This window comes from Erpetoichthys calabaricus, chromosome 5 (assembly GCF_900747795.2).
Source record: "Erpetoichthys calabaricus chromosome 5, fErpCal1.3, whole genome shotgun sequence".
NCBI classification, from domain to species: domain Eukaryota; kingdom Metazoa; phylum Chordata; class Cladistia; order Polypteriformes; family Polypteridae; genus Erpetoichthys; species Erpetoichthys calabaricus.
In genome coordinates this window covers 193,924,428-193,945,870 of record NC_041398.2, presented here as the reverse complement: position 1 = coordinate 193,945,870, position 21,443 = coordinate 193,924,428, and the positions used below count along the sequence as shown (strand labels likewise).

The following is a 21,443-nucleotide window of genomic DNA, read 5'->3' as shown; positions in this document are numbered from 1 at the left end:
TTCAAGAAAGAAGTCAATTTCTGAATATATTTAATTAGTAAAATCATTATTAGGATGCTCATTCGCGTTCCACTCATGAGGCTTATAAGTTAACAGGAAGATTATAAACACAATTGCTGACCTGTCATTAGTGTAAGTATGAGGTTGTTTGCCAAAAATGAGTTTGCATTAATTTATGAACCTGCAAAACTTTTTAGGATCATCCAAAAAATGTTCAGGATGTGGAATTTTAGTTCTGCACCACTAGACCCCCAAGCAATTTTTTTACTGGTTTGTTTTAATGTGGTAACCTTGTTCAAAACATGTGGCACTGTAGCTGCTAATTAAATTATTTGCTCTTCACAAAAGTGATTTACCTCTGCAACAATGTTTATCATCTCCAGGGGCCTCATGTATAAACAGTGCGTATGCACAGAAATGTTGCGTACGAACGTTTCCACGCTCAAATCGCGATGTATAAAACCTAAACTTGGCGTAAAGCCACGCACATTTCCACGGTACCTCATACCCTGGCGTATGCAATTTCTCCGCTCGGTTTTGCAGACTGGCGGCACCCAGCGTCAAAGCAGTGCTACTGTTCCTGTGTGGTCACCCTTTCTTTCTTAGACCCACATTACTGACGCGGCTTTATAAATACACTGAAATTAACTGCATATTGTTTATTAGTGTAATGCATCTGATTGTAATTAGCCTGTAGCAACATAATGGTCCAGGGAATAGCCATAGTATTCCAAATACCATAATTGCTTTAGCATTGTTACACTCACTTCTTTCAGCTGCTCCCGTTAAGGGTTGCCACAGCGGATCATCTTTTTCCATATTACTCTCACTGCACCACTCGGAGTATTTATATCACTGTATCTGAGTGGGGAATTACAGCAGCAGCTGATCGGAAAGAGAATTATCGGTATACAGTTTCAAGCACACACTACCTCAGCCACAACGCGTCAAAGCTTTCCTGTACAGACCTCGCATTTCAGAAACAGTTTCATCCCAAGAACTATAGACTCACTCAATCAGTCCATCAAGTGCTCCTTGTAGAACTGTTTGTATTTATAAGTACAAGTACCCCACTGTAAACTTGCACTACAGTTATAATATTGCACATCCTGCGCCACTTTATAAAGTGCGTATGATGACGATATCATTTTTAAGATGAAATGCAGCAAAATATGTTGCTTATAGTATACAGATAAAAACTTTAACTTCATTTAAATAATCTGTATTGTTAATAATTAAACATGTGAGGACACAGTGTTGCAGCACTAGCTAGTTCACGGATAGTGCCTGCCTTGCGCTGTATTATTGCTGGTGCTGACGCAACACTGGAAGGATAGACGGATAGAATAATTAAACATGTACTACGAAGATATTTCTATATTCCTTAAACGTTTTGAAGAATCGGCGTTCTAAGCTTACAGATGGCTTAACGTCTATTACAGAGCTGATTGTGTGGCGATTGGGTATTTGGAGAAAGAAAAGTAAGGACAGGAATTGGAGGGTAGTACGTTTGAAAGAGACAGTACTTCTGTAATAAATTATTTAATTGAAGGTCGCACATGGCGCAGCAAGCCTCTTGCGTGAGATATGAACAATCACTGCGCCACCGTGTTCCCATGTTTAATAGCATGCTTTCATTCCTGTCATCATGAAAAAGATATCACGTATACATCTCAGTATTTTAATTATTCAGAGAGCTGTAATATCACGAATGTAATGGATTCTGTGTCCTGTCGGAGAAAGAGAAAGAACGGAAGCACGTAGTGATTCACACACATAGAGCACATAGAAGATCAAACACAGAACAAAGCATTTAACGTGCTACTTGAGAAACTAGTAAAATAAAACGATTTTAAGATGAAGTTTATGATGTTCTACTTTAATGTCAAAATAAACTACGTGATTAAAGTGGAAATTTCGAGATTAAAGTTGACATTTCGTGCTTTTTTCCCACTGTGTGCCTATTTTTTTTTCTCTGTACCCTAATAAGCTTTCATATGACACTCAGACGGTCCGCTGCGAGTCGCCTTTTCACACCGACTTTGATATGTGACAACTTGTTTTTTTATTTCGGGCACTGTGCGACTTTGTGAACTTGAGCTTTCGAGTTTCTCCGACACTATGTCACTCGATCAACTTTCTTTTGTTGATTATACCACTGTTTAAACCAACAAATAGTACGTTTTTCCTTTGCCTCCACTTGGTATTCGCTGAAATTCTTATATTTTCCCCCGTGCTTTTCCCATTGTCTTTTCACAGAAAGCTATTTGTATTGATTTGCATATTCAAAGAGGCATAATTCTGGGAGGAGTTGGGGCGGGACAGAAGGCGCGTGCACGTGTGTTACTTTTCACGCTGATCGTGATTTATGTAATGGAAGAACGTGAAAGTTTGCGTACACACATATTCCTGCATCTGGATTTTTCTGTGCGTATGCACATTCCCACTTTTGTGCTTACACCATGTTATAGTGTGAGTTCTACGCACGGCGTTATACATGAGGCCCCTGGTCATCAATAATCCCTTGGTATGTTAAGAGACACTAAGTCTGTGGAAATTAATGTGATCAAAAAAGAAAAGAAAATGACCAGAAGATACAAATGTGCACCATTGTGTACAGATAAAAAAGGAACTGACCAAAACCAAAGAGCTATGCAAAAATCAAAAGTCGAAGATCATAAGGAAGTTCAAAAAGCTGAGGGAAGGGCCTACTTGAAAATAAACTAATTATTGGTAAAATTCTTTCAGAGATATATATCCACTTAGGGATAGTGATTGTTGTGAGTGTCGCATATTTCAATGGTCAGTTCTGTAAACTTCAGAAATGCAACAGAATTAGTCATGTGACATGACTCAGAGCATTGCATAACAATAAGAAGAAGATGTGAACCAAAATAAACTTTTTCAAAACGAATTAAAATAAAAAAGAAACCACAAAAGTGGAACCCTTGATACAAAAAAGCATAAACTAAGTAAAATTATATGTCAGCCACTTTCTAACACACATAGTCCTGAACAGGGTTGCTCCTGGTATTAAACTTTAATAATGCTACAGTCCTAAATTTAACATTGAACCTTACTTTTTCAGTTCATGATTTAAACCCTTAATATTCCAGTAAAAAATGTTTAGCAGTTGACAAAATGTATCTGGCCTTTAATTTCAGGTTAGATTTCCTGGTGACCCATGAACTTGTTAAGTCTGCATTAACTACAAAGCATTTGAGTCTGATCAAAAAGTTACTCTGTCCTGTTTAGGTCTAATAACTGAAGCAGGTGATCACAGCTCTGTGGGGAATTTTATGGGCTTTGAATGTAGTCCCATGTATTGTCGTGTAGGCTCTCTCTCAAACACAATGCTGTTGAGTTCATTAACTTTGTGTGAGCATTCTCGGTAGCTGATTGCCATCCCACTCATCATTAATTCATGCCTTGTACCTTCTACTCACATTATTATAAATGTTGCAGAAAATTCACTATTTTGATTAACTTAAGAGTCAATTACATTTTCAATATGTGCTTCTATGTGCATGTGTAAATATAAATAAGTTACTTTACCTCTAGAAATACACTTACCAAGTTTGTAGACAAGAACAAAACCTATGGTCCAAAACGTGTCTGGCACTCTGAGGATTTCTTGCAGTATTCTCCAGGGATTTAAACAGTGCTTCATAGACTTTTGGTGATTACTCTGAATTTTAGACAGAGTTTTCAACTCAGAAGCTACAGCAGTATATAGTATAACAATCACATACACTATACTGAGTAGAGCAAACATTAGACCCCATCCTACCAAATTCATAATTGTCAGTAAGCCGCCTCCAGCAAAGACTGACCCAAGTTTGTACCCTACCACCTGTACTGTGTTTCCATAGCCAACTTCATCATTCTGTAGTATCTGGACTGCTACACCATCGACTGCAATATCTTGAACTGAAGCCATAAGGTTCATTAGCAACAGAGATACTGCTAAAGCTGAAAAGTTATACTCTGGAGAGAGTGTGCCAGTGATTAAGCAACTTAGTGCCATTCCACACATGGTAAGCAGAAGCCATTGTCTCTTGGTAGAAAACTGGTCAACAAGTGGAGCCCAGATTACTTTGAGGATCCATGGAAAATACAGAATTTTGGTCAGGCTTATTTTGGTGAAGGATAGCCCAGAAGTTCTGAAGTAAATTGGCAACAGAGATGACTGTATTCCATATGGTATTCCCTGAACACAATAAAGCAGACCCAGTAACAGCAGCTTTCCATTCATTGTGCGATGTATTGCAGTGAGAACAAAACCTGGAATTGTTTTTATAAAATTAACCTATAAAAGAGAAAAATGATAATTACAAATACAGTACAAACATTATATATTCGTGTTTTATTAAATAAAATTAGATTTTTAATGAAAGTATAAAACTACAAATACTACATTGCTGAACAGTGTAGCACGCAAGATTGATTTTATTTCTAATTAAAAAGGTAAATAACTTACATTTTACCAAAAGTAAACTAAAATATTAACATCTTATTTTATTTTATAAAGTTGAATTTTTTGACAGAAATACATGCTTTAAAAAGACTGCATTTATGCAAGAAAGTGCTTAATTTATCATTAAATTAACTTCAAAAACTGTGGTTTAAATTTTGTGAGCTTCTACAATACATTTTTACTGTTAATATTTTGCTTAATGAAAACTCAACCTTAGTTTTCTAAAACAAAAACTGTGTACCAATACAAAAGCCAGTATGTAGAACAAAAGAATCAAGTAGTAAAAATTCAAATTTGTTTGGCCTATCTATACAGGCTAATGTGATATTAATATGCGATCCCATAGCTTAAGTAGATGTGAGATAATTTCAGGAAAAGTGTAGTACTGCAAGCTATTAAACAATCAGGTTTCAGCCTAACACAAATCTTTTGGAAAGACCTGATGAGGGATATTCATCCAATTCAGTCAAAACACTGGAGCGCTTAGAGCATTTTGCTAAGAAAGAATGGGCAAAAACTAATGTGAGAGACCACTTAGTGTACAGTATATAGGAGATATTTAATTGCTGTTACAGTTATTAAAGAATATGCCTCTGTTTACAGAATTATAAAGCTCACTTACTTCTGCAACATGTTTAACTGAGTTTCTGTTAAGTATTTTACTTAATAAATTAAGTTATATGAGTTTTATATTTGTCACTTTTATTGTTAATTGAAGTTCTGATAATATATTTTTCACATGATAGTTGTCTAAAACAGTGATTTTTAATACCAATCCTGAAGGACATCTATGGCAGCAGGTTTTTGTTTCAATTTCACAATCAACGAGTTTTTCCTCTAATTGATCTTAATACATCATTAATGGTATGATTTCTTCTTCTCTTATAAAAGATAACTAGTGTAAGATTTACATTTACAAAAAATTTACAAAATACTCATATGTTTTACATAGTTTTAATCCCTTGACCCTCATTTGTCATTTTCCTATTACTCTTCCATTTTATTGTGGAGTTTTCTCCCTTAATCATATCTTAATAATAACAAAAATGAACAAGGTAAAAACCAGGACAAATGATACAATGATAAAAGGCTTGAAAAAAGAAATTTCAAAACAAAGCTTTTTACCTTTTTTGGAATATGTGTTACATGAAGAAAACGTAGAGTTTTTCTATCTTGCTATTTAAGATTGTTATCATCATGACTTTACGTCGGCTTTTCTGTGTGCTCTTGTTATTAATACCATTATTTACTAGTGACCATGGCTCTCATGTATAAAAAGTTGCATTCAAACATCAAAAAACAGGAAAATGCATACACCAAAAAAAATTGATTTATAAAACCTGGAGTACGTACATTTCCATGCTATTAATCTTTATAAATCACAATCACCTTGTAAATGTGCATACGCAAACACACCTCAGACTCTGCCTGGTTGCTGCCCTGAAACAACCATCCATGGACTATGCTAATCAATCTCATACAAATGCAATAACTATGGTGGAGATCTTTATTGGCTGGCAGAGCACTCTTCCTCCTGTCGCATCAAGACCCTAGCAATTGCATTCAAGAGTATCTGGCTACATTCTGCAGCTCATCTTGCAAGCTCATTAAAGCCATCATAGAGCCACTCTTCTCTGTTCTGGCTGACAGGGAAAGGTGATAGTATTTGAGAGGGTGGGCACTTTTAAAACCACATGTAATGATACGATTGCTGTTTCTATGAATAGTACAGGCCATTTGAAAAACTGGGGGTTCAGCCAGTTGCCTTGCCAACAAGCTATCCACCATGTGCACCATCTACCATCACATCCTTTCAAAGCTACTTCAATTCAAAGTAAATGAATCACAGGTTGACCCAGGCCACCAGGCCTCATCTTGGCATCACAGATGGCTTGCACGTTAATGGAAAATAACTGCTTATTGTTAACGTAAGCAGCTTCATTGTTAATGCAATATGAATGCAGTAAAGTGCTCTGATTATGTTAGGAGAACCAGATACTGCAAAAATATGTTATGTTTTATGTATGTACAGTACATTATACAGTACCCACATTATACAAAAACTGGATGTATTGCTTTGCCGGTTGGTTAATGGCTTTTAGCACAATGGGCATGACGGAATGAAACTTGGTTGAGCTATTCTTGACCAGTTCCCAGAGAAATTACAACAGGTGACCTATATAAACTGACAAAAAAACAAAAACGTTCTTTAGTGCAAACACACAGCATTGACCATATTAAAAAAGAACTAAAACACAGTCTGCACATCATGTTTATCAAGTTTGAGGTCTGATATTTTGACGCCTCATCACATATTCTAATAATGGCTTGGTGATATGAAATACTAAAATGAGAGTCATCATTTATCTGGTTTGGCTGCATTTCCCTACTTAATCAATGGTGTTGTCGTTTATCAGTTTCTCTGAAATGTTGCATATAGCTGGGTCAGAGTTACCATAAACATACACAAGTTCTCCCATCAAGTTTTCTTCTATAAATCTTGATGTTTGCATGGAAAGCTGCGAATGCATATTTGAAACCTCATTTTGTAAGTACACAAGTTTTATAAATCTGACCCCTGGCTAGTTGGTCTGACACTGATATAGCTACAAGCCTTTTATCATTCAGTGTAACTTACCACAGTATCTACTCCACTGGTTCGTCATAGTTAATTGTCCCTTTTAGGACACAATTAACAAAGCAAATTCTACAAAAAAGGTGAATTAATAAGAAAACAACAAGAGTTAAGAATTCATATTTTTGGCAGAAAAACAAATATTGCTGAACTCCTTATGAATGTAAATTTCCTACTACTGCTCTACTTTAAATTTAAATTTACTTTAAACTGCATTGTTATCAATCTTTAATTTAATATTGTTTTTTGTATTAGTATGCTGCTGCTGGAGTATGTGGGTTTCCCCTTGGGATTAATAAGTATCTATCTATCTATCTATCTATCTATCTATCTATCTATCTATCTATCTATCTATCTATCTATCTATCTATCTATCTATCTATCTATCTATCTATCTAAATGCAAAATAAGTTACAAAAAAGACCAGATAATTAAACCATGAGTTAATTAAACCAGTTAAATTAAACCATGAAATTAATTATTGATAAAATGACTGACTTATTGGATAATCTAGTTGGAGGAAAAACCTGCTGCCCCAGGACAGGCCCAGGGACTGGAAACCACTGATCCAACAATTTTTGAAACAATCTAATTTTTTCACATAGCTTCAAAATGTTTGATATATTTTACTTTATAAACAATTTATATTTAATTGTAACATCTGTCAAAATTTTATTGTAAGTGACAGAATAAATGTGAATAGGAATTGAAAAGTACTTTGTCAGGGATGCTTGACTGGCAAGATGTTACCAGGCAAAATGGTACCACTGGGATGGCTCAAAGTAGGGCAAAGTCCTGAATACAGCCTCCGGGAGAGAGAGAAAGAGAAATACAAAGACTGAAAGGTAGATGCCCTGGCAGCAGAAATGGCCCTGCTCTAGCCAGTTTGGAAATCAGGAGCCACTAGGAGACCATGTGTGCTGTGTGTAGGTTGAGTGTCAAAGAAAGGCAAAGCGCAGGGGCACCAGTGAGAGATGGAGAGTTGGAGAGAGAAATGATCACTTTGAACACTTGGAGGCAGATGATTCAGCTGTTGGTAGGGATGTCTGACCTTTTCCTTACAGAAAGACTGAGATTAAGGAGAGAAATTCAGAAGTGGAAACACCTTCTGGCCACTTGAGGGCACACAGATCTAGAAAAGAATCTATAGTACTGTGTTGTTTCTTAGATAACAGGGGTGCTGCCTTGAAGACCTGTTCCTTTAAGCCAAAATGGAGGCTCAAAGGTGCAGAACTGCTGGAGAGTTACAAGGTTGTGCCCTATAGCAAATGAGTTAGGAAAACAGTGTGTAAACACTTAACTGGTTTGAAAGAATGATAATAAAAGGGAAGATATAAGGAGTGTATTAAAAAGAACTTTGGGAGTCAAGCAGGAAGGTTACCTCACTGGACAGACAGGGGTTCAAAAACTGAGTTAGGTACTTTTCTATTATCATGACTGAGTTATTCTTAGAGGACTAGCGGATTTTGTTGCTAATGCACATACAGGTGGATTTGAAGCTAAAGTAAATATCTCCTCGTCATAACTGATTGTGCATCTGCTGTACTCTTTGTTAATTACACCAATTTTGATGTCACTGAGGAAATGCCACAGAAGAAATTGTTAAAAACAAGAAGTAACCTGCGCAAAATCAAAGGCTAAAATAAAAACCTTAACAAAATCCATGTATTGTAGGATCATACCCACTACAGAAAAAAGCTGGCCAAGTAAACAAGGATTTAGTGAAATGAAGCACTAATTATGAAACTAACTGGAACAAAACATTACATTTACAATAGTCCCTAAGAATACATATTAGAATAACTACCTTACTTTATTCTAACATAATTCCAGGAAAGATATCTTTAGGAAGACTAATGCAGGGGTCTTCAAAATACATTTGTGGCTTAATTTTAGTTAACAACTGAATTATACTGTTACTTTAAGATTTACATATTAACCTAATTGGACAACTCTAAACTAAACTCTAAATTTAGTACATATACACGCCACACTTGGTACTTGGAAGCTAAATCTTGTCAACTGTATGAAGTTGTAAGCTTCTCTAATTTATGTTCAAGTATTAACCCCTTCATTTTTAGTTGGGTGTTGTACCGTGTTAGCCGTTATTGATCCGATGAGAAGTCAAGCAAAATGACACATTTTATTGGTTAACTAAAAAGATTACAATATGCAAGCTTGTATTGTAATTTTTTAATTAGCCAATAAAAGGGGTAATTTTGCTTGACTTCTCATTGTCCCGTTCATTATTTCAAAATATAAAGGAGAATGGCCCTACTATAGCTGTAGATGGGCATTTATAATGATCATCTTTTAACGCGTTATATGTTCAATACATTAAAATAATAATAGTTAATAAAACATACATCTGAACTTCACTGAATGGCAGAAATAAAGAGTTACATACATTTAAGCAACCCGTTTTCATGCCCGCTTATCCAAGGAAATGTCACCTCTTTTGTAGTGCGTGTCTCAGTATATTCACAATTTCTCGTTTAAATTAAATGTTCTGAACACAAACCTAATTGACTTTCCTCAATGGCCTCAAATAACATTATTTGTTACATATTTTGAGGTCTTCTTCTCTTCAGATAATTTTATAAATGTGGCTTAACTAGTCTGTAGTGAACGATGAACATGTTCACAGGTGCTTGCAATCCAAACACAGCAGACAGAAGTACGGGAAACGTGGCTTTGAATGCGCACAAAACAGGGAACCTTGAGCGGTCTTTTCGTGACAACCACTATGCACTTCCGAGTTTCGTCACACTATCAATGACTTTTCTTCTCCACTCAAGACAGGCGACCTGAGCCAGAAACAACCTATTTAAAATACGTCAGAGCGCCTCCAGCTGCTCCAAATTGTTATTACTTTGTCCAATTTAGTAGACGGCGAACGGGCGAAGAGACAAAACCACTGGCGTGAAGCTCGTCACATCTCGGCAATCTCCATTGCTAGAGGTTTTTGTTACAGCCAATTCCTTTGTTAAATGCCAGGTCCCTAGCTTGTGCTGTCGTTTGATTAAATTATTTATCATTGTTGAGTCAATGCAAACGTATAAATACCTAAGAGTGCATCTACAGCTGACTAAAATCCTCCGTTGGCTTTTCAACTGGGCCGTTACTCCGTCTCTGGTAGGCGGCTGGCGAGTTACAGTATCTTAATTATTTGACAGAATAGAGACTGATGCTTTGTACTCGGAATAGAGCGCGTTTTATTGTACACAAAACCACGAAAATGTGTATCTAAATCTTATTTTCCTCCCTTTTGTCTTACATGCACATTGTTCATTTTTGTTTTCACAGCCAGCTGCTATTTGCAAAGAGGTGTAAGAAATGAAGTATCCAGCGATGGAGTATCCAGATTTAGTTCTATTTGCACTTTTAAATCATCGTAAATAACTGTTTTAGTAAGTATTCAGAAATATAAAAGATATAAAAATAGAGGTTAAGAAATACTAATCTATTTTGGCTCACAAAGCATTTTATTTATTTTCACAGAAAATTAAAAATGTACACTGGTAGAAATGTCAGATGCAGCAGGTAACAGCAGTTGTAATGATTAAATATGTTTAATGAATATTAAGATATGGTTTAATTGTCTATTCTAAACTGTCCAAATGTTTTGTATAGTATATGTAAGTGTGCCCTGTGATAAATGCTCTTCCTACCTTGTGCCGATGCTGCAGGAATAGGCTCCAGTCCTCTACTACCCTGAATTGGATTAAGTGAGATTAAGAGTTATTGTCAACCAAGAGGAATGCAAGAGTCCAGATGAAATATTGTGGTGCCAACCTTTCCACCTCATTTACTGAAGTAAAATTAAAACCAAGATAACTAGCGCACAATTGTAGCAAACTGAACAGAAATTGCAATCAGCCAGCAGCTGGGGTTAATAGGCTCCAGGGTTGGTGCCCTGTTTTGCGAATTGCTCATCTCCTAAATGAGATGCCTTTCTCTTATAGCTTGTGGACCGGAAAGAGCTGGGTCAGTTGCTGTCATTGGGTGTCTACCCCGAGCCTTGGCTGGAAAAGAAGACAAGGAAGTCAGTGGTCGCACCCCCTGGTGTCCCAAGGTGGTATTGCTTTTTTCTGACGAGCCCAGAAGTTAACCCTTTGACATGCATGCTTGACCGAATGTTATATGTGATGCAGTGATCCATTCTTGCTCAAAGATTTTTGTCCAAGGCAGTTTTCTTATGATGCTGATATCCTGAGACACCCCAAAGATGTGCATTCTAGGATAGCAAGTTGTTCATAGTTTGCCAAGTATTACTTAGTGCACAGGTATACTTTGCAGAGGTCTAGAATCCTTTTCAGGGTGGGTTCCTTTTCTTACTCCCTGATGAAAGCGCTAGCTTTGCACAACCTTTTAAAGAAAAAATCCAGTTCAAAATATGAAATAGATGGAATGATCTTTGCTTGTATTTTAAAACAATTAAAACAAAAAATCTCAAGTCAAGTCAAGTAGGCTTTATTGTCATTCCATCTATAAGCATACCTTGGTACATTATACAGTGGTATCAAATTACTTTTGATACAGAATGCAGAACACTAATCAGATATGACCGTGTGATAAGGGTGCACATGCAGGGACAGGTATTAACATTATATTCAGGAGCCTGACTGCCCATGGGAATAAGATGTTGTTCATTCTGGTAGTGTTGGTCTGAAGACTCCGCAGCTGCCAGATGTAAATAAGAAAAAGATTGTAGGAGGAGTGGAATGGTGCTACATAACGCTGAGGCCTTAGGGATGCAGCCCTTTGTGAACATGTCTGTGATGGAAGGGAAAAAGGTCCTAATTATGGTCCTCGTACTGTACACCGTCTGTTCTATGGAGTTGCAGTCAGATGCATTAAAATTCCCATAAGGCCAGTATTGCAACTGTTCACAATGCTTTCCATGGTGCCTCTATAGAATGTGGTGAAGATATGGCATTGAAGGCTTGCCTTTTTAAGCCGGCACTGAAAGTGGAGTTATTGCTGTGTTTTCTTGGTCAAGGAGAAGGTACTAATAGATCACATCAGGTCCCCGCCAGGTGCTTTCACTTTCTTCTATCACAGAACTCTTGATGTGAGGAGTAGGCCTTCCTGAAGTCCACCCTTATCTCTTCAGTGTGCAACTGTCTTCCACCTGCTCCATTTCCATTCTGTACTTTATTACATCATCATATGCTGATGAGATCCATTACTGTTGTGTCATCAGCAAACTTGATAATGCTGTTGGAGATGTATATACTGTATATCACAGTACGGTCATGATTCAGCAATGGAATTGAATCGAAACTAAACAAGAATTTATATTAAAATGAAACTAAATGTACATAAATAAAAAGTTTGATTAAAGATGCTCATCTTTGAAAATTTTTTAACACAAATAATATTCTGTACAATATAACTCTCAATAAAAACAATGTTTTTGATAATATGTACACTATCTGCTGAGCAAGAAATGAAAATCTGCTATTTATTATTATATTATTATTATTGTATCTTTGTGAAAGGACTGGGACCATTTTTACATTTCAGCAAATTTCAACATGGCTAATTTCCAGGTGCTCTACCCTCTGGATATTATGTGTATGTTCTGTCTGAGTTTATATAAGTCCACTCTTAGGACTTTAGCCTCCTACCACTGTCTCAAGATCTGGGTTAAGTTTGTTTGGCATCTCAGATATGTTTGAGCAAGCCACTTAGCAAGACTTAGTGCTGAGATTGCCTGCTGTTCTTGTCACCCCAATATGGACTAAGTAGGTTTCATAATAGTTAAGTTCAGTAAATCTGAACATGGAGACTGGGGTTTGAATCCTGGGTGTTCCTTGCATGGAACTGGTATGTTCTCCCTGTGTTCATGTGGATTTCCTCCCAACAGCTCATAAGGTTAGGTGAGCGTTTGTAGCTAAATTGTCCCCTGATGCATGTGAATGTTTCCACCATATGATGGACTGGCACCCTGTCCAGGGATTGTTCCTGCCTTGCGCCTGAGTCTTACTGGAATAAGCTCCATATTCCATATTTCCAAGACCTGTTCAGGATAGGTGGGTTTGGATAACACAAATATGCGTTGAAAAAATTGTTCTGATTATTTCATGTGATATTATATATGTTTGGGTGCCAAATTAAAAAATGAAAACAGTTTTCCCCTAACATGTTTTCATGGAACAATTTCTTTAGCTGTCAATTAAAGTTGTTTTTTTTTATTGTTTTCACACTATAATGAATGAAATATCAATATTTTCTTTAAATGATCATTTGTTTGAATGTATTATTTAATATTTTAATATTAAATTGTGTGTTTAAAGCAAATTGTTTATTTTATTTGATAATAAGGTCAGAATATAGCTGGAAATTAACATAGTTATGAGTCATAGATGCAGTGAGGGCATACAAAATTCCCATGTGTTTTCTGTGAGTGGAATAGCAGAGCCAAGAATTTTCACTGGGTTCAGAGGGACTGACCAGCTGGAAAAAAGCTAGATCTTGGTGTCAAAAACATCATCAGACCTGGATTATTGATTCCATGTAAAATGCTCCTACCACCACTTCATATTAAGCTTGATTTGATGAGGTCATTTGTCAAATCCCTATCAAAAATGGAACCTGTTTCATATACAGTACAGAGTGAGTCAAAATTATGTTATCACTAATGGATTATTTTTATCTTGACCACACCTTTCCAGGTTGATGGATAGGTCGTGGTGGACCATTGCCATGATGCCCTAATTTGACACCCTGTGATTTCTGGTTATGGGGTATGGTGAAGGAGCACATATATAGCAGAAAAGTTTGTGATATCAATGACCTGAAGGACAGAATACGGACTGTGGTATCATCTATTTCCTGACAAAATGTGTATCCAGGCTTTAAATGGTACTGTTGCTTGTTGGATTTTGTGTGTTGAACATGATGGTGAACAGGTTGAGACATACTTGTAAATCATCTTTCACATATGAAGTATGTTTTGTGAATAAATTGTTTCCGCCATTCAAATGTTAACATAATTTTGACTCACCCTGTATTTGTGTTGAAAGTTTCTGGGTTTGTTAGAGGCTAAAGTGAACGTGGGTATTCTTGTCAGACCTGGTATTTGAAAACTGATTGTTGATGTAGCATTTGATGGTGCAATGATGACCTGAAATGAGAAGCCTGGGTATCAATCAAAGAAGAAATTTATATATTTTTAGGAGACAGTAAAGATTCAAATTATAAAGAAATTATGAAAATTAATTGGTTAGGTTTAAACAGTTGAGTTGCAACCAGAGTCTCAAACTCCACTTTTTGAATTCATTAGAGATGTTATATATGTAAGTCAATGAATATGTACTGTTTTCTTTAGATATACTGTATGTTTAAAATATTAGACTGACTGAAAATGTTCATAAGTTGATTTAGAACAAGATTGTATGCATGAATAAATTGTGTAATTTGTCAATTTTTAATTCCATTTCTTTTTAATCTTGTACTTATGTGTAATGTATTTGAAACATTCTAATTATATATTTTTATTGTGTTCATAAATGCAAATAAAAATAAGCATTCTCTATTAAAACATTTTTAGGGGCTTAATTTTGCAGACGTTTTGGTTGGATAGATGGCCTGTTTTAAAAGTATATCCTTTAATTCTCTGAAGTCACTTAATCCAAAATTTTAGCATACAGAGACATGTATATGTAGATAAGTCAGTTAATTTCAGTTTATTTTTGTATAGTGCTTCCCTTCACTGAGTGCATGCTCACTGCAGATTTAAGAGCAAGTCAAACTGATAAACCAGCTTTTGAAAGTTACTGGAAATACCAATAGATGGCAGCATAGCACAAAGATCTTTTCATTTTACAATGAATTATTAAAGAAATTCACACTATTCCTCACTCTAACATCAAAGCACTTATTTGTCTAGGGAAATCTTACAATTTGTTTTTCAAGTTTATGTAGCCTTTATTACAGAAAAATAAATTCTATATGCAAATATCTCAAAAATAAAAGATACAATTAAAACAAGCTGACTTTGTAGAATGGATTTTCAAGAATGGTCAACAAAATACTAAATGCACTGTGGTCAGATAAATAATCTTATATTTATTTTAAAAAGTATTAACCACCAATGTTTTAAATTAAGCAAATAAAGCTTTCTGTCTTTATTGTCTTTGTACCATAGAGCCATTTATTATATTAAGATGCCTGTCACCACAAAATGATTAAGAAAACCTAAGAAATCAGCAATGCTATCTTTATATCGGTTGCTTGAGTTATTAGGACTTTTGTTCTAATATACTATCTGATAGCCTTTTTGGATAATGATAGTTCACACTGAGGCCACCAGCAGCTAGGGAGTGTGGCCTAGTGGTTTCAGTTCTATCCCCGCCACTGACTTAGTGTTTGTGACTGTAAGTGAGTTGTTTAACTTTGCTAGAGCTCCAGTCATTGAAGTGTGTAATTATCTATGGTATATTCCTAAAGCATCTTGGAATGGTGTTCATTATATGAACCCATATAAAGCAAAGGTTAAAAGTTAAATTTACTGCAATGAATACCCTTTAAAACATTATACATTATAAAAAAGGGTGCAATGAAACGTAAGTTGTTTTTTTACTGTTAAATATTTAAACAAATAGCAAATGCTGGTGGCTGCGTGGCAAAATACACTCCTCTAAGGCATATTAATATTAAAACTGTTATGTTTGTTGTACACAGAAGCATGTGATATTAGACATATATAAAAACAAAAGATGTGTGTGTGTGTGTGTAAATGGTGCATGCATGCACTTTTAAATTTTTTCGCTGCTTGCATGCACCTCAGTTCTCACTACAAAAGATGTGTGTGTATGTGGGCGTGAGTGTGTGAATGTGTGTGTGTGTGTGTGTGTGTATTGAGCAGTCCGCTCTGCTCATGCTCAACCACAGCCATGGGAGCTGGTGTGAATTCTACGGAAGATGTAGACGGTGCATTTCATGCATCACACTTCTCATTCAATCCCAGGCAGACAAACTCAGCTTTGTGGTACATGCACATTGTACGTTCACACAACAAGGTACCATACATTTGCCTGAGACAAGTTCTAGTCTTTCCCTCTCAATTTGTGCCACAGCTGCACAGCCTACTTAGTTGACTCCTCTGCAAGTTCACCAATATAGTAAACTGCTAGGAAGTCTCCGGGGAGTTTTCTGCACCAAACACCACACACAGCTAGACATGACATAAAACAATAAATACTAGGCAAAAGTAGATAAGACTGTCATTTACTGTATGTCTGGTTACTTCTTTATGATTATGCTTTAACCTTTTCCAGTAAGGAAATTCTGTTAAATTATACAACCTTTACATGAAGTAGATGTTTTGAAATTAATTTATTAATAATGTAAATTAAAGTAATACATACAGTACATTAGTGTTAGTTAATTAGTAAGAGGCTGCAATGAAACTATTGATGACACAAAATTCTTTGTTTGCTGTCTTGAAATATATTGTCCAATGTCTAATGAATTTTGTTTCCTATAGAAGGTGGAGTTGGGGGGTTTACATTTTTCATTCTCATTTGTGGCATGTCAGATGCATTTATTTTAAATGAAACAACTGACTTGATCATACTTAGACTTCACATTTCTTTCCCTTGATGATCTTGTTTTGTGCCTTAGCAGGATGTTTTGGACCATTCTCTTTCTGAAGGATAAAGCACTGGCCTGTGAATATAGACTTGTTTTTTACCACTTATGCAGTGAAATTATTTGTGCCTGCTTCTGAAGTCATTCTGGTGAAACAATCATTAGTTGAGTCATCTATAAAAAAATGAGTAAGCCATTTCCACAAGTTGCAATGCATGCATGAGCCATTCTTTACAATTTTCCATGTGTTATTGGTGTACTTTTAATTTCCTGAAGTTTTTAAATTTCTCCACACCATCACTTTGCCATTATTGTATTTGGGGTTTATTTTTATTTTTCTCTGTACTTCTTAGTAATTTTTAATGCGATTTTTCTTTTTTGGTGCTGTTGAGAGAGTGCCTCATTACTGCCATTCAAATATTCCATGAACATTAGACTGGGACACCGTCACACTCACACTTTGGAGATTGTCCATGATCTCAGCAAGAGTCATTTTAGGATTTTTCATCTCACTTCCAGTAATTTTTCTGGCATTTCTTTCTTCTTCCAAATTGGTTATTGACAATTGTTTCTTTTTTCCATAATATTTAAATTTTTTTACAAAGCTATACTGAGTTTCATTTAACTGAAATACACCTTTTCCACAGTCTGGTCCACATGGTTTGTGCTTATTGATTGCAAAAGATTGAATACATGATATATTTACTTCCTTTGCATATGATCACAGTAAATGAACAGCAAACATTTGCGACTGAATGTGTCATTTTATGTGTTGTTCTAAACCTTAAAAGCATGCAGTATATTTGCAGAAATACGCTAAAATAAAAGTAGTAATTTTACCATTTTTTATTAAGATGAACACAAATACAATTTCTTTATATCATGATGGAAATAGAGGTAATTTTTTATTTTTCTACATTATTGTTTATTATCTAATGTTTTATGAGTGCTTCACAGCAGCATGGCTGTGTGGTTTTGATGGCACTGATATTTAAGCACATGTTCAGTGACTGTACTTTGTTTCTAATAAAGGAAAACTCTTTTTCTAGCAAGAGAGTAATAGTTATTCTGGCAGTTTTTTGGTTTTGGAGAAACATTTGTCCCGACTTTCTATTTTGTTTATTTTGATTTTTGCCTTCCAGTGTTTTCAAGTTAGTTCTGTCATACTGCTTTTCTTATTTTTGACTTAACGTACCTCTGTAACACTATCATTCTTTTAACCACTCTGATCTGATATTTCTGGAAAGATAAAATCCTTAGAACAGCTTATTTGTTGTCTGAATGGCACTGAGACTGCTGTATATAGAGTACATTTAATGCAACACTGTCAAATGTTGTTATTCCAGGTATATATCTGTGTACCTACTGTATGTTATTAGGCACAACACATTATTTGTACATCAGTTTGTATAAATAACCACATTTTCCATGATAACATCAACCACTGCTTAACAGACATTATAAATCATTGTAGAAATACTATGAAATATAGTTTCTGTTTCATTTAAACAATACCCAAATAATGTGACTTTAGTGACTTGACTTTCAAAGTGCCAGCTGTGCAGAATGAAACTCTCCAACAAATACACAATACTGGTTCCTTTTAATAAAAAATTATAAAAAATGTAATAAAAACAAATAGTTGTACATTTCTGAAAAAGTAGAATAATATATTTTTAAATGTCTAAAGTTTGAATTGTATATCATACTTTTCATTTTTTAATAATCATTGATTTATATTTTAATTGTATTTAAAAGTCTGTAAAGGTTTACAAAATCCTTCAATTTGTAATTTCATCAATTTAAGAAAATGTTTCCTTAATGTATTATAACTGAAAACAAGAAACTACAACTGGACTGTGGAACAACATTGGACAAATTCATAGTGAAGATATGCAGTACATGCTCCATGTATGGCAACAATCTCCTGGGCTAACAAATCCTTTAAATTATGTTCCAACATTCAAGTTAATGGAATGATGACTAAAGCTTTTTTTTCCTTACACAGACTGGTATGAAGTGACTATATTGACCCTATAAAGCTGTTGTATTGTATGTGATTTTAAAAGTTTTGATCGGTTTATTACTTTTTTCTTTAAAGCACACTTTCTGTTCTCTGTTCCTTGAGTATAGGGTCATGGAAAACTGGAGCCTTTTCATTGGTTGCAAGTTAGAAAACAATACTGAATGAAACATCAGTCAGCCCTACGACACACTAACACACGCAGTCACTATTAACTTATATCAGCGCTATTTCGTATTGGTAGCTCACACAGATGTCTAGAATTTTGGGGGACCTGAGGAAACCCATATTGATTTGAGAAAAACACGCAAACTCCACATAATAGGAGCAGTCAAGGAAAAACTTCCTATGCTATTCTCCTTGCCATAATGCCATGTTTGGTTAAATGCAGAACAATATTTTATCTTCTCAGAGTAGATCTTTATGTGAAAGATTCAATTGATGTGTCATGTCACGATGATTGAACACTACAATGGGTAAGCTGTGAAATAGATCTAAAGACAGAAAATAGAGGTTATAGATGCAAAGTGCAGGCTGCATGGAAACAGAAAAAAACATATTTGTTGGGTTTAATCATCTTAACATGTTTGTTGTGTTAATCATCTTCCTCGTATAAATAACCTTTATGTACAAATGTGCATATAGGAGATCTTTACTAAATTTTACTTTAAATTTGTTTCCTTATGTGTGAATAGGTATGAGTAACACTGCAAAAGAAGCAACATTGCCTTTCTTTGCTTGTTTTAAGTCTGAGAAATGTCATCTACATTTTTGTGTTCCCTTATACTGTCTGAATAGTCTACTTTTTCACTTTTGTGCTGGGTTAAAGTGTTCTTATGAGTCATATGAGGATAATTGAAATAAGCTGTTCCCTTGGCAACTAAGTAAATATTTGCTTCTTTTTCCTCTGTAAAAAAAAAAAAAGTGGGGTGGTAAATTTACTAAAATAAGCATCTGTTTTCCTGAACTTTATTCAGATAACCCTTAACTTTTACAATTTACACTTTATTTTGTAAAAACCTTCCATGTCCACTGTGTGATGCTGATTGCAGCTTGTACTGCCCTGTTTTCTTATGTAAAATGCATAAGAGTTTCTTTCTTAGCAATTTTCTTGTATATGTTTTATCTTGAAGTGAACAGTTTTTGGTTTTAAAATGCTGTGCGATGGTGTTCTGTGAAGCGTGACAAATTAAAGAAAGATTCTTTTTTTTAATATTGTTTTATGCAGTACAAGACCATAGCGACCTATGTTCACAGCTATAGACTCTAGACAGGACCTAGCCCTTGCCGGAATATCAGGCTTTCAAAGATACACACCCACAATAAACTAATTTAGAGTCTACAATTATGGAGGTAGATTTAAAGGATTCACTGCTGCACAGACACAGAGTTGTTTTTGTACTGTTACACTAGGGATACGGGGTGATAATTACTCAAGTTTATTGTTTTTTTCATGGAACGCAGCAGAAATAGAAGGTGACTTATTCCTAAAGAAAACTCTTCATTGTTTTCCATACTGTTGAAGGAGCAAAGACAGAGTCAGAAAAGATGTAATGACTTGATGAAGAATTTTAGAGGCCCTAAAGCAATGAAAGAAATTGTGGCACCCACCCACTACTATATGTAATTGAAAACAAAAGCAATAACGAAACAGTTAATTAAAGTTGTGTTCTTTAAATAAAACAAAAATGAAATGTATTCTGAAATGTAAACAGCTTCTTTCCAAATTTACTTATTGCGAAATAAGTTTTTTTTTTTTTTTTTTGCTAACTTGATGAAACACGCCTGTCTCCTCACAGTAGAGATGATGAGTGAGGTGGTAAGTCTGTATCAACATATTATTATTGTTCTTTGAGGCATTTTTTGTTCTTTTTCAGTAGGGGAAGATAGCTCTGCAGAAAATCTATATTCAACAAAATTTGAAAAATATATAATGGGATTTCCACTTTTGCAGATGTACATTGGGTATTCAAGGACTGATTGTAGTATAGTATTTACTTTAGCTTTTTAGAGAATTAAAGTGGAATGGTGAGGATGCAGGGAGTAAAGCTGGTGAAGGTAGATGAGTTCAAATACTTGGGATCAACAGTACAGAGTAATGGAATTGTGGAAGAGAGGTGAAAAAGAGAGTGCAGGCAGGGTGGAATGGGTGGAGAAGAGTGTCAGGAGGAATTTGTGACAGACAGGTATCAGCAAGAGTGAAAGGGAAGGTCTACAGGACGGTAGTGAGACCAGCTATGTTATATGGGTTGGAGACGGTGGCACTGACCAGAAAGCAGGAGACAGAGCTGGAGGTAGCAGAGTTAAAGATGCTAAGATTTGCACTGGGTGTGATGAGGATGGATAGGATTAGAAATGAGTACATTAGAGGGTCAACTCAAGTTGGACGATTGGGAGACAAAGTCAGAGAGGCAAGATTGCGTTGGTTTGGACATGTGCAGAGGAGAGATGCTGAGTATATTGGGAGGAGGATGCTAAGATAGAGCTGTCAGGGAAGATGAAAAGAGGAAGGCCTAAGCGAAGGTTTATGGATGTGGTGAGAGAGGACATGCAGGTGATGGGTGTAACAGAGGAAGATGCAGAGGACAGAAAGATATGGAAGAAGATGATCCGCTGTGGCAATCAATAATGGAAACAGCCAAAAGAAGAAGAAGAAACACAAAAAATCTGTAGTTTACAAAACACCAAATAAAATAGAAGAAAACAAA

At 35.5% G+C, this 21,443-nt stretch overlaps 1 protein-coding gene across 2 annotated transcripts in view; it reads right to left on the bottom strand.

The window, feature by feature from the left end:
• The window catches only part of mfsd3 (major facilitator superfamily domain containing 3), a 126,376-nt gene extending 116,491 nt beyond the window's left edge, over positions 1–9,885 (bottom strand). The window contains exons 1-2 of one of the 2 annotated variants that reach the window (XM_028802352.2): positions 9,520–9,885; positions 3,574–4,309 (exon numbers count right to left, since the gene is read on the bottom strand). In XM_028802352.2, the coding sequence (XP_028658185.1) occupies positions 3,574–4,309; positions 9,520–9,540 (757 nt within the window). In that variant the 5' untranslated portion in view covers positions 9,541–9,885. The remainder of the gene's footprint in view (positions 1–3,573; positions 4,310–9,519) is intronic. The other variant, XM_028802353.2, reaches the window with a different exon arrangement.
• Positions 9,886–21,443: the final 11,558 nt, after the last annotated feature.